The sequence below is a fragment of the Bos taurus genome, chromosome 2 (assembly GCF_002263795.3).
Source record: "Bos taurus isolate L1 Dominette 01449 registration number 42190680 breed Hereford chromosome 2, ARS-UCD2.0, whole genome shotgun sequence".
In the NCBI taxonomy this organism is placed as follows: Eukaryota; Metazoa; Chordata; class Mammalia; order Artiodactyla; family Bovidae; genus Bos; species Bos taurus.
Window position 1 is genome coordinate 132,735,546 of NC_037329.1, and position 12,773 is coordinate 132,748,318.

General features: G+C 47.1%; 1 protein-coding gene across 1 annotated transcript; it reads left to right on the forward strand.

The window, feature by feature from the left end:
• Nucleotides 1-782: 782 nt before the first annotated feature.
• Nucleotides 783-6,477, forward strand: LOC615045 (phospholipase A2, membrane associated). The gene is made up of 5 exons (XM_002685729.4): nt 783-887; nt 3,102-3,151; nt 3,338-3,482; nt 3,730-3,836; nt 6,000-6,477. The coding sequence occupies exons 2-5, from the start codon at nt 3,112-3,114 to the stop codon at nt 6,140-6,142; spliced, it is 435 nt and encodes a 144-aa protein (XP_002685775.1). The 5' UTR covers nt 783-887; nt 3,102-3,111; the 3' UTR covers nt 6,143-6,477.
• The last annotated feature ends 6,296 nt before the right edge of the window (nt 6,478-12,773 follow it).

The window sequence follows — 12,773 nt, forward strand, 5'->3', positions numbered from 1 at the left end:
CTCTTTGAGACCCCATAGACTATAGAGTCCATAGAATTCTCCAGGCCAGAATACTGGAATGGGTAGCCTTTCCCTTCTCCAGGGCATCTTCTCAACCCAGGGATCAAACCCAGGTCTTCTGTATTACAGGCAGATTCTTTACCAGCTGAGCCACGAGGGAAGGCTTTGTGGGCTCCTAAAACAGTAAAGATAAAATGTTCCTAAAACAATCAAGATGATGCTGGTTAAACCATTGATGACCAATTTCAAGATGGTTCTGAGAGCTGACATATATGTTTACACATGTAACGCTTTTCCTCTCTATAAAAGCCCATATCTGATTGTTCTCAGGAGTCTGGCTTTGGACAGGCAGCTGTCCTCTGCAACCCTGTCCCACCCATTTGCCGGCATCCAACATAAAACAAACTCCTTTCCACCAACATCTCCTCTTTATTGTCTTTCAAGTGCCGAGCAGCTGGACCTCGGTTCCATAACATCCTGACCGTTGTTTGGGGGTTTGTTTAGTTTTGGGTAAAGTAAATTCCTGATAACCTTAGAGATTGATACCCTCTGATTGCCAGCCACCCACTTCAAAGACCACTGTCTAGAATAAACACCTTGCCAGCCACATGACTACATAAAGGGCCATATGCCTCCCCTCACTAAGACGCCTTTGTATTGGAGATTTGGGGTAATTTGAGTGTTTTGGGCCACACGCTGTTCCTCTTCCCATGCTTTACACTGACACTCACGTGGTTTACATTCACCAATAAAGGGTGAGCACACAAAACCCTAGGCCCCACCTTCGATCCCAATAAAAGCGGAACCCCAGACCTGAGATCTCCAGCTTTCTCTCTACTCTGACCTCCCTGTGGGGTCCTGGGTGCGCCGTGTAACTTCCAGGTCCTGTAAGTAATAAGCCTTTATTCTTTCAAAGTTCTCTGATGATTATTGCTGAAGGGCATCTTGCAGTAGTAACAACCCTACAGTCTTGTCCAGCCACGGCCCTAGCTATTGAGAGGTTGAGATCAGCATGCAACAGTTTTTCCCAGTCACTGATCTCAAGGACCAGTGGTTTAACACAATAAACTTGTATTTCTCATGCAGACAAAGATCACTGAGGGTCTGCGGGCCTTTCTCTGATGGGTGTCCTCCATGCTGTGACTCAGGGACCCAAGCTGCCCCCAGCTTTTGGTCCCATCCTGAGGGGCACAGAAACACTGGGGCATGGTGCCCATATTTACTTCACTGCAGCCTGGCAGTGGCCCTCAGCACTGATGCCCACATCTTCTTAGCCAGATTCAGTCTCCTGGGCCTAACCTGGAGGGGGGCCTGGGGAATGTGGGGGTGCAAGGAGAAGGCAGAATGATGATGGGCAACATAGCCATGCCACTCTGGCTTTTGAGGGGATGGGTGTTGGAAAGTGTTAGCTGAAGGCCTTGGGAGCTGAATTCAAGCACTATGAAAGGGCTGGAAAAGAGTTTCAGAAGTGCAAACTAGAGTCACTGTCTGCCTGAGACTGAAAAAGAAGAACAGATCCAAGGAGACTCAACCAGCTCCATCTGCAAACAGGTGCGGACAGGAGACAAGGTGGCAGCTGTGCATGGAGGGGAAATCCCAGGGCAGCCTCTGGCTTTCTCCAGAGGGCGGGGGGATGGGGGAAGGGAATAATATAGAGAGGCGAGAGGAGAGGGTGGAGGCGCTGGCCCCAGTCGGAGGAGGGGACCACCTGCTCCCCTGCAGTCCGTTCCCTGCTGGGGTCCCCGGGGCCCCCGGGGCCCCCAGTGTCCCAGGTCACAGGACAAGTTCTCATCGCCTCCTGAGAGGCTTACATGATTCCTCCCACTTTGAAGAGCCTTAGTACGTACTTCCTGTGAATGACTGGCTTATGGAATCAATGAATACCAGTACATACCATGTTTCTTATCCCCAGACGGCCGGCTTAGCAGCAGAAAGGAAAAATCCTTGGTCAGCAGCAGATGGCCCTTGCCCTCTCCTGGAAGTGGGTTCAGGAGGGTCACACCCAGACCTGGTTAGGGGAATTTATTCACTCAGGAGGGACACCCACAGGAAAGATGACAAAATAATCCACAATTTTGGCATCAGCTAATGGCACATGAGGATGGATAAACCTCAGCTCTATAAGGCCAACTGAGAGGAAAAAGAGAGGGTCGCCTAGGGTGAGGGAGATGCCAAACTCTGAGACCAATAACGGGCTGTACACCCACCCTATTTCCCACCCCACCAACCCCCAAGCTTCCAGAGGGATCAGCTATTTAACTGGAGCTCAGAATAAACAAGGCGATTTTAACTTGGAATCCTCTGAGAAGTAAATAGCCAGAAATGAATACTCAGTCCCTGATCACTGGCTAAGTTCAAGAGTGGCTATAGTGTGTGTGTGTGTGTGTGTGTGTGAGTGTGTGTGTGTGTGTGTAAGGCATGTGCATGCACATGCAGGCACCCACGAGCACAGGCCTGCACGTGCCTGATTTGGTATGACAAGAGGGTATGTGTGCACAGGTGTGTTGTGTTGGAACTTGAATATATTCTTTAAAGAATGCCCACACTCGTAGATGAGCATAGAGTATGTGTGTGTGTATTCATGAGGTGTGTGTGAGTGTGTGTTTGTGCATATACAAGTGTAAGGGTAAAAGAGATGGTGCTGCTTTAGTTCTGGAGAAAAACACTTCGGATCCAACCCCATGAGCAGAATTCCCAAGCCTTGACTCCAGTGTGGGGGTGCGTAAGCTACATACGCTGGGGGACACACAGCCTACGACTTCTGGGGTCTCCCAGTTTGGTGGAATGGCCTGGTCACAGCCTCCCCGGAACTCTCAGGAGGGTGAGGAGCACAGAGGTCTCAGCAGCGTACCACAGGGGAGAGGTGGTCTCGCCCAGCGAGTCGTGTAACAAAGCTGGGAGGTGCCCCCTGCACGCGTCCTGCATGCCCGATGAAGGCAGTCACGCTGGACCCACCTGGGATGGAAGAGCGTGTTTGCGATCTCCTTTAAAGACTCTCTTCATCAAGATCGTTGAATGTGAACAGGACAGCAGGGGCTGGGGCAGAGGCTGGACTGCCTGTTAGAGAATCTAGGCTGGTCTGTCTGTATCTCTCCCCACAGAACCCTCAGCATGAAGACCCTCCTGCTGCTGGCAGTGATCATGGCCATCGGTAAGACTTGAACCTGACCTCTGGCCACAAGAGGCACAGCCCAGGGAGGGAGGCACCCTCCTCCCCCAGCTTCCCTTCCCACCGCATCTGGCCCTCTCTCAGAAGTGGGGGCAAGGGGTGGCAGGGAGAGGCAGAGGAAGGAGCTCGTAGGGTCCCAGGCCCCATCATCAGCTGCTGTCCTTCCAGGCCTGCTGCAGGTCCATGGAGGTTTGGCAGATTTCCAGAAAATGATCAAGTTCACGACAGGAAAGGAACCTGCGATCAGTTATGGCTTCTATGGTTGTCACTGTGGTGCGGGTCACAGAGGAACCCCCAAGGATGCAACAGATTGGTGAGGCCACCCCCAGCCCTCCCTGCCCTCTGCCCACTTGTGGCCCCAATGTGGGTGGGAGCTAAAGCCTCCTGCTTTAGTCCCATCAGCATAGAACCCAGGAAGTCCCGGCCTAAAAAGCAGCCAGCTTGTTGGAAACTCTGCTGTAAACTATTCCAATGTCCCAGAGCCAAGGGGCTGAGACCACAGGGCGCTGGGCTCCCTGGAGCTTCTGGGAGTCAGCCCCAATAGCTCAGTCTTGTCACAGGTGTTGCAGGGTACATGACTGTTGCTATGAAAACCTACGGAAACGCGGATGCCGCACCAGCTCCCAGAGCTACAACTTTATTTTCCAACGGGGCCAAATCGTTTGTGGTAAGAAAAGAGACCTACAACACTACCCAGCCTCTCCTGTTTATCTTACTGAGTGTCCGCTGGGCCAGGCACTGCGCTGGGCATCCAAGCTAGAAAAAAGGGACTGTGTCCCTACCGCAAGGAGTTCCTGGTGGACTGAGAAGAAAAGAAAATCAAAATCTAACATGATAGTCTCAGATGGGAAGTAAGAAAAAGGTCAGGGCTCTGAACACAGCCTGAGAGTCATGGAAGCCTGGAAGCTTCCTGAAAGTGGTGATCTCCAAGCTGAGTCTTCAAGGCTGAGAGGGGTCGGAGGAAGGAACATTGGGAGCATCCCTACAAGAGGATACATCAGGGACAAGGGGCTAGAGGGAACTGCAAGAATTCTGTGCTGCTAAAAGAAAAGGTGAGGATGAGACAGGGTGGTGAGTGATGATGCTGGAGAGACAGGAAGGGGCTAGGTCAAGTCTCCAGGCCATATTGTATTTAGATTATGTCCTAAAGAATTAGGGAGCTCTTAACGAAAGGAGTAGTATAATCATACTTGCATCTCACACTTACTCTGTCTGAGGGTAGATGCTGACAGATGAAACTGGCGGGGTGCGGGGAGGGGAGGGTGGGGGGGGGGCATTGTCATGATGCAAAGGAGAGACAGCAAGCTCTTGAGCTTTAGCAATGGTGGGTCAGGATGCAAGGGGTGGAGAGTGCCATCGAGATGCATTTGAGATCGGATTGGTAGAGCTTCGTGGTGGACTGGTTATGGTGCCTGGGAGCTGCTGCGTTGGTTATACCATTTTGTGGATGGTTCTACCAAGGAGGGCCTGGTAGGAGAGGGCAGGAGGCATTCCATTTGGAGCGTGTTGAGTTTGGAAGCTTCCAGAACATCCAGGGAGATAGGCAGAAGGCAGCTGGATGAAGGAACTGGCAGCTCCAGGGAGAGTCTGGACACAGATGCAGGAGGCGGCCGCAGAGAGAGGAGAGTTGGAGGTACCCACTCATTTGGTGTTTAAAGGCCCAGAAAGGAGACAAAGGAGGGACAGTCAGAGAAGGAAGGGAGGAGACAAGAAGGCTGAGGAGTGGGCCAGGAGGAGAGGATTAACAGCAGCCGATTTCACAGAGGGGTCCTCCAGGATGAGGGCTGACCGAGTTACTTCGGTTTAGAGGCAGAAAGACCACTGAGGACCTCAGTGGGAGTTGCTCCCATGGATCTGTAGGGCAAAGCCAGATTAGAGCGGATTGGAAGGTGGGTGGGAAGTGAAGAGAGGTCGTGAGTGTAGACAAAGTTCTGGAGCAAGTTTGGCTTTGGAGGGGAGGAGAGAGATGGGTGGTGGCTTGAAGGAATTGCCTAGTGCCCCAGACCTACTGACCCATGAGTGAGATTTTGAAAACCCACGGACTATTCCTCAACAGCCTGAGGTCTCTAAGATCAGAAATCATGTCTTCCCATCATGACCTTCCACAGGGCTCTGTGGCTTTAGCAGGCTCTGGGTGTCAAGCAACAAGATGCCCACCTAACAGAGGCTCAGAGAGTGAGGAAGTCTGACTCACCTGTAACAGAGTCTGGGAGAGGGCAGTGCCAGGGCGGGGGCAGCTTCTCAGCTATGTTGCCAGGGATCCAGTCCTTTCCCAACCTTCTGCTCTGCCACACTGGCTGTGTGATTCCAAGGCACTTCTCTAGGGCTTCACTCTACAGAAGAGGCTTTCCTTTTGCACATCTTTCTTTTTGAGAGAGGAAATTCATCCTTCCTAGAAGTGTCCAGCAGACTTTCCCTTGTGGCTCATTGGTCAGGGCAAGAGCACATGCTCCCTGGACACTCATAACTACAGAGGAAACAGGGATGACCATGACTGGCTTTCACCCATCAAGACCCATTCCCAGACCTCAGGAGCCAGGGGCTATGCACCTGAACACATCTGCTGGGGAGAAGAAAGAGACAGTGTCTAACAGCAAGGCTTTTCACAGCATCCCAGTGCATGACTGTTGGTGTCCCCATGAGACAGGGTGTGGGCTTCCTGAGGGCAGGAGTTCTGTCTCCCCATCAGTCAGAAATATCTGGACACTGGTGCTTGTCTCAAACTAGAAACTGGGAAAACAGGGGCTGTGTCTTCTCCCCTAGAATTCACACAAGAATCCATAGAATTTTAACATACCCCCATCCTGCATTTATTTTATTGTGATTTCAGGCGATCAGGACTACTGTAAGCGTCGGCTGTGTCAATGTGATAAAAGAGCTGCCGATTGTTTAGATAAAAACCTGAAGACCTACAATAAAAACCTCCAATACTACAACAACCTTCTGTGCTTTGGGAGTACCCCCAAGTGCTGAAAAGCCTTCATCCTGGAAGCCCTGCCAACCAATGCCGAGTTTCCTTCTCTAGCACCTCACTTCCTACCCTAGCCACGTTCACCAGCAAATGACAGAAAAACCCCTCTCCCACCCTAGAGACCAGCCAGGAGCCCTTCTCCTCCCCAGACTGAAGCTTTCTATCCAGAATGAGAAGCTCAAAGTTCTGGCATGATGCTGGCTCCTTCCCCCTGCTTCCTTGGGCAGCCAGAGACTTTTTCCCAACTCCTACTCTTGAATCAAGTCCAACGTCATGTTTAACCACAGCAGCTACATTCCTGGTTGGCTCTTCCGAATAAAGCAATTCATTTGGCAAACTGTGTGTGTGTGCGGGGGGGAGGGGGGGTGATCACAGGCACTTCTAGTGTAAGAATAAACTAGTACAAGAGAGTAGAGTATACGGGGTTAGAAATACAGACTTTGTACCAGACAGGCTGAGTCAAATCCCCAGCACCACCACTTCCCTAAGCCTTAACACCCTCATCTAAATAGAGATCACTTTGGTGCCAAGTTCATGGGCTTGAGGGAAAAACAAAGCGATAATGGGTGTAAAGTACCAGCTCTAGCTTGTCTCCATCTGTCCTTATTATTACAAGTAAAACCCAGCCTTCCACCTCTCCCACCTTGGATAAGAGCAGCTCCTGCTGGCCTGTTGGGAAAGAACAGAAGCATTGTTCCTGGTGTCTGGGGGCCTATAGTCCAAGCCTCCTGTGAGATACATTCTTCTCCTATGTTGCTGGCCCAGAGATGGGTCAGTGTAACGCTGGCCACCAGTGGGACTCTCAGGGCACTTGCTCCCTTGCCCAGGGCTGGCTTCCTGGGCTTGTGACCCAGGCAGAGTCCCAGTGGGCACTGCACCTAGTCTACGGCTCTGTCCCAGCCATCGCAAAATTGTTAATGATGTAGAATCCAGCATTTTACTCTGTACGGGGACCCTCAAATTACGTAGCTGGTCCTGCCCTCACCTGGATGCTAGTCCCCTCTTGTCATCCAAGGCTCCTCTGAGATATTCCCCCCTGGGCCCAGACACATCTAATTCTTTAATAATCATCATCGGAGTTGCTGGCTGTGGGTCCCACAAAGGCACGGGGCTTACGGGGCATGGATAGAAGCTGAACTTTAGCAAGTTCTGCATTCACCCAGAGAGACTGCCTTCTGTAATTCACCTTCTAAGAGTGGGACCCTTTTTGTAATTCTGCAGAAAGAGGCTACCCTTGCTAGTTGTAGCCCTGATGCTGTTTACTCTCACTCATAATAAGAGACTGGCAAATGAAGTCTCCACTGAGACACCATTTTTATTTATTCAGTTCAGTTCAGTCACTCAGTCGTGTCTGACTCTTTGCGACCCCATTGACTGCAGCACATCAGGCCTCCCTGTCCATCACCAACTCCCAGAGCTTCCTCAAACTGATGTCCATCAAATCGGTGATGCCATCCAACCATCTCATCCTCTGTCATCCCCTTCTACTTCTGTCTTCAATCTTTGCCAGCATCAGGGTCTTTTCCAATGAGTCAGTTCTTCGCATCAGATGGCCAAAGTATTGGAGTTTCAGCTTCAGCATCTGTCCTTCCAATTAATATTCAGGACTGATCTCCTTTAGGATGGACTGGTTGAATCTCCTTGTTGTCCAAGGGACGCTCAAGAGTCTTCTCCAACACAACAGTTCAAAAGCATCAATTCTTCAGTGCTCAGCTTTCTTTATGGTCCAACTCTCACATCCATACATGACTACTGGAAAAACCATAGCTTTGACTAGACAGACCTTTGTTAGCAAAGTAAAGTGAAAGTGAAGTCTCTCAGTCATATCCAACTCTTTGCAATCTCATGGACTATAGCCCACCAGGCTCCTCCATCCATGGGAATTTCCAGACAAGAGTACCGGGGTGGGTTGGCATTTCCTTCTCCAGGGGATCTTCCTGACCCAGGGATCGAACCCAGGTCTCCCACATTGTTGGTGGACGCTTTACAGTCTGAGCCACCAGGGAAGTCTGGCAAAGTAATGTCTCTGCTTTTTAATATGCTGTCTAGGTTGGTCATAGTTTTTCTTCTAAGGAGGAAGCATATTTTAATTTCATGGCTGCAGACACCAAATGCAGTGATTTTGGAGCCCAGAAAAATAAAGTCTCTCCCTGTTTCCATTGTTTCCCCAACTATTTGCCATGCAGATGGGACCTGATGCCATGATCTTAGTTTTCTCAATGATGAGTTTTAAGCCAACATTTTCACTCTCCTCTTTCACTTTCATCAAGAGGCTCTTTAGTTCCTTGCTTTCTACCATAAGGGTGGTGTCATCTGCATATTGGAGGTTATTGATATTTCTCCTGGCAATTTGATTCCAGCTTGTGCTTGCTTCATCCAGCCTGGCATTTCCCATGATGTACTCTGCATATAAGTTAAATAAGCATGGTGACAATATACAGCCTTAATGTACTCCTTTCCCTATTTGGAACCAGTCTGTTGTTCCATGTCATTTTAACTGTTGCTTCTTGACCTGCATACAGATTTCTCAGGAGGCAGGTCAGGTGGTCTGGTATTCCCATCTCTTTCAGAATTTTCCAGTTTGTTGTGATCCACACAGTCAAAGGCTTCGGCATAGTCAATAAAGCAGAAGTAGATGTTTTTCTGGAACTCTCTTAATTTTTCAATGATCCAGAATGTTGGCAATTTGATCTCTGGTTCCTCTGCTTTTTCTCAATCCAGCTTGAACATCTGGAATTTCACAGTTAATGTACTGTTGAAGCCTGGCTTGGAGAATTTTGAGCATTACTTTGCTAGCATGCAAGATGAGTGCAATCGTGCAGTAGTTTGAGCATTCTTTGGCATTGCCTTTCTTTGGGATTGGAATGAAAATTGACCTTTTCCAGTCCTGTGGCCACTGCTGAGTTTTCCAAGCTTGCTGGCATATTGAGTGCAGCACTTTCACAGCATCATCTTTCAGGATTTGAGATAGCTCAACTGGAATTCCATCACCTCCACTAGCTTTGTTCATAGTGATGCTTCCTAAGGCCCTCTTGACATCACATTTCAGGATGTCTGGCTCTAGGTGAGTGATCACACCATCGTGGTTATCTGGATTGTGAAGATCTTTTTTATATAGTTCTTCTGTGTGTTCTTGCCACCTCTTCTTAATATCTTCTGCTTCTGTTAGGTCCATTCCATTTCTGCTCTTTATCGAGTCCATCTTTGCATGAAATGTTCCCTTGGTATCTCTAATTTTCTTGAAGAGATCCCTAGTCTTTCCCATTCTATTGTTTTCCTCTATTTCTTTGCATTGATCACTGAGGAAAGCTTTCTTATCTCTCCTTGCTGTTCTTTGGAACTCTGCATTCAAATGGATCATTCCTTTTATCCTTTGCCTTTAGTTTCTCTTCTTTTCTCAGCCATTTGTAAGGCCTCCTCAGACAACCATTTTGCCTTTTTGCATTTCTTTTTCTTGCGGATGGTCTTAATCCCTGCCTCCTGTACAATGTCATGAACCTCTGTCCATAGTTCATCAGGCACTCTATCAGACCTAATCCTTTAAATCTATTTCTCACTTCTACTATATGACTGTAAGGGACTTGATTAAGATCATACCTGAATGGTTTGGTGGTTTTCCCCCACTTTCTTCAATTTCAGTCTGAATTTGGCAAAAAGGAATTCATGATCTGAGCCACAGTCTGCTCCCGGTCTTGTTTTTGCTGACTGTATAGAGCTTCTCCATCTTTGGCTGCAAAGAATATAATCAATCTGATTTCAGTATTGACCATCTGGTGATGTCCATGTGTAGAGTCTTCCCTTGTGTTGTTGGAAGAGGCTGTTTCTATGACCAGTGCATTCTCTTGGCAAAACCCTATTAGCCTTTGCCCTGCTTCATTCTGTATTCCAAGACCAAATTTGCTTGTTACTCCATGTAGCTCTTGACTTTCTACTTTTGTATTCCAGTCCCCTATAATGAAAAGGACATTTTTTTTTTTTTTTGGTGTTAGTTCTAGAAGTTCTTATAGGTCTTCATAGAACCATTCTACTTCAGCATCTTCAGCAGGGCACAGGGTTAGATTTCTGTGATATTGAATGGTTTCCCTTGGAAATGAACAGAGATCATTCTGTCATTTTTTAGATTGCATCCAAGTACTGCATTTCAGACTTGTGTTGACTATAATGGCCATTCCATTTCTTCTAAGGCATTCTTGCCCACAGTAGTAGATATAATGGTCATCTGAATTAATCACCCATTCCAGTTCATTTTAGTTTGTTGATTCCTAAAGTGTCGATGTTCACTCTTGCCATCTCCTGTTTGACCACTTCCAATTTTCCTTGATTCATGGACCTAACATTCCAGGTTCCTATGAAACATTGCTCTTTACAGCATCAGACTTTACTTCCATCACCAGTCACATCCACAATTAGGTGCTGTTTTTGCTTTGGCTCTGTCTGTTTATTCTTTCTGGAGTTATTTCTCCACTGATCTCCCGTAACATATTGGGCACCTACCGACCTGGGGAGTTCATCTTTCAGTGTCCTATCTTTTTGCCTTTTCAACTGTTCATGGGGCTCTCAAGGCAAGAATACTGAAGTGGTTTGCCATTCCCTTCTCCAGTGGGCCACATTTTGTCAGAACTCTCCACCATGACCCATCTGTCTTTTGTGGCATGGGTCATAGTTTCATTGAGTTAGACAAGGCTGTGGTCCATGTGATCAGTTTGGTTAGTTTTCTGTGACTGTGGTTTTCAGTCTGTCTGCCCTCTGATGGAGAAAGATAAGAGGCTCAAGGAAGCTTCCTGATGGCAGAGACTGAGGGGGAAATAGGGTCTTGTTCTGATGGTTGGGGCCATGCTCAGTAAATCTTTAATCCAATTTTCTGTTGATGGGCAGGGCTGTATTCCCTCCCTGTTGTTTGACCTGAGACTAAACTACAGTGGAGATAATGAAGATAATGGTGACCTCCTTCAAATGGTCCCAAGCATGCACTGCTGCACTCAGTGACCCCAACCCTGCAGCAGGCCACTGCCAACCCACGCCTCAACCAGAGACTCCTGGACACTCACAAGCAAGTCTGGGTCAGTCTCTTATGGGTCAGTCACTGCTCCTTTCTTCTGGGTCCTGGCACACAGAAGCTTTTATTTGTGCCCTCCAAGAGTCTGTTCCCCCAGGCCTGTGTAAGTTCTGGCGGCTCTATGGTGGGGTTAACGGCAACCTCCTCCAAGATGGCTTACGCCATTCCCAGGTCTACTTTTATTTACTAGAATGGATAAAAATCCAAAAGTATGACAATGCTCTATTGCCAAGGCTGTGTGGGGAATCAGCCCTCTCATGGATGGCTGGTGGGAGAGCGCAATGCCCACAGAGACTAAATTGCCAATATCTATCAAAATTAGATATGTAGTTGTTCTCTGGCTCAGCAAAGAACTTCTGGAAATATACCTTATGAAGGTTCACAAGCACATGCACAGTAATTTGTGAGCAACTTTCATCATTTCTACATTGTTCTTAATTGGGTTGGAAATATCCCCAAGTGTCCATGTAGATAGGAAGAGTTAGATAAACAAGGGTACAACTTCAAGTGGAATACAATATACCTGTTTAATGAGGGACATTTCCTCTGTTACAATACAGAAAATCTCCAGGATATGGTGGCAAGCAAAAAGAGCAGAGTGGGGGAATATAAATGGTGTGCTACATTTATGTAGGAAACACAAAACTATGTGTTTGCTAATATTGACATAAACATTTAAAGAAAAGACCAGAAGTTAATTTCAATGCTTGCCTGTAAAGAGCAGCACTGTCAGAGAGGGAAATGTGGTGGGCACAGAGGGGAGAGACCTCTCAATATATAATTTTTCATACTGTTTTGTTTTTTAGCAGTATGAATGTATTTCCCATTTAAAAATTAGCATCATCAAACACATACAAACATTTCTCTCCCTAAGACAAACACCAATTATTAGAGACAATATAGCCTAATCCAGGGATTGGAAAACAGCCTGACCAAATCTATCTACTGCCTGTTTTTGTACAGCTTGCAAGCAAAGAATGGTTTTTACATTTTTAAATGGTTGAAAAAACATCAAAAGAAGAATAATGTTTGTGATACATTAAAATGATATAAAATTTATATTTTAGTGGCAATAAATGTCTCATTTGGTTTCATTTTTTCCAAAATCCATTTCATATGGCTGCTTAGAGGTTACAACAGCACAGTTGAACAGCTGCAACAGAGAATGTGTGGCCTTCTGCAGGAAAAGCCTGCCAATCCTTAGTCAAATCTGGTGCTTCCCAAACTATCTTTGGTGAAAGACCAGACCTTTTGGTCTTTGATCTGCTCAGATTACTACTTTCACAAAATAAAACACTTACAAAATATAAACCCAAATGTTCTACTATTTGACTCAAATGAATATAAAATTCCTCTGTCAAATTGCCAAGACCAGATAGTTTCACAGGTGAATCTTACCAAACATTTATAGAAGAGTTAGTACTTATCCTTCTTAAACTATTCCAAAAAATTGAAGAGGAAGGTATACTTCTTTTTTTTTTTTTTAACTTTACAATATTGTATTAGTTTTGCCAAATATCAAAATGAATCCGCCACAGGTATACATGTGTTCCCCATCCTGAACCCTCCTCCCTCCT

Bases quoted from the DNA above. Each gene is read 5' to 3' on its own strand.
- LOC615045 (XM_002685729.4), top strand. From the start codon at position 3,112: ATGAAGACCCTCCTGCTGCTGGCAGTGATCATGGCCATCG. The intron at 3,483-3,729 runs GTGAGGCCACCC...GTCTTGTCACAG, and splicing joins CCCAAGGATGCAACAGATTG to GTGTTGCAGGGTACATGACT. The intron at 3,837-5,999 runs GTAAGAAAAGAG...TTGTGATTTCAG, and splicing joins ACGGGGCCAAATCGTTTGTG to GCGATCAGGACTACTGTAAG.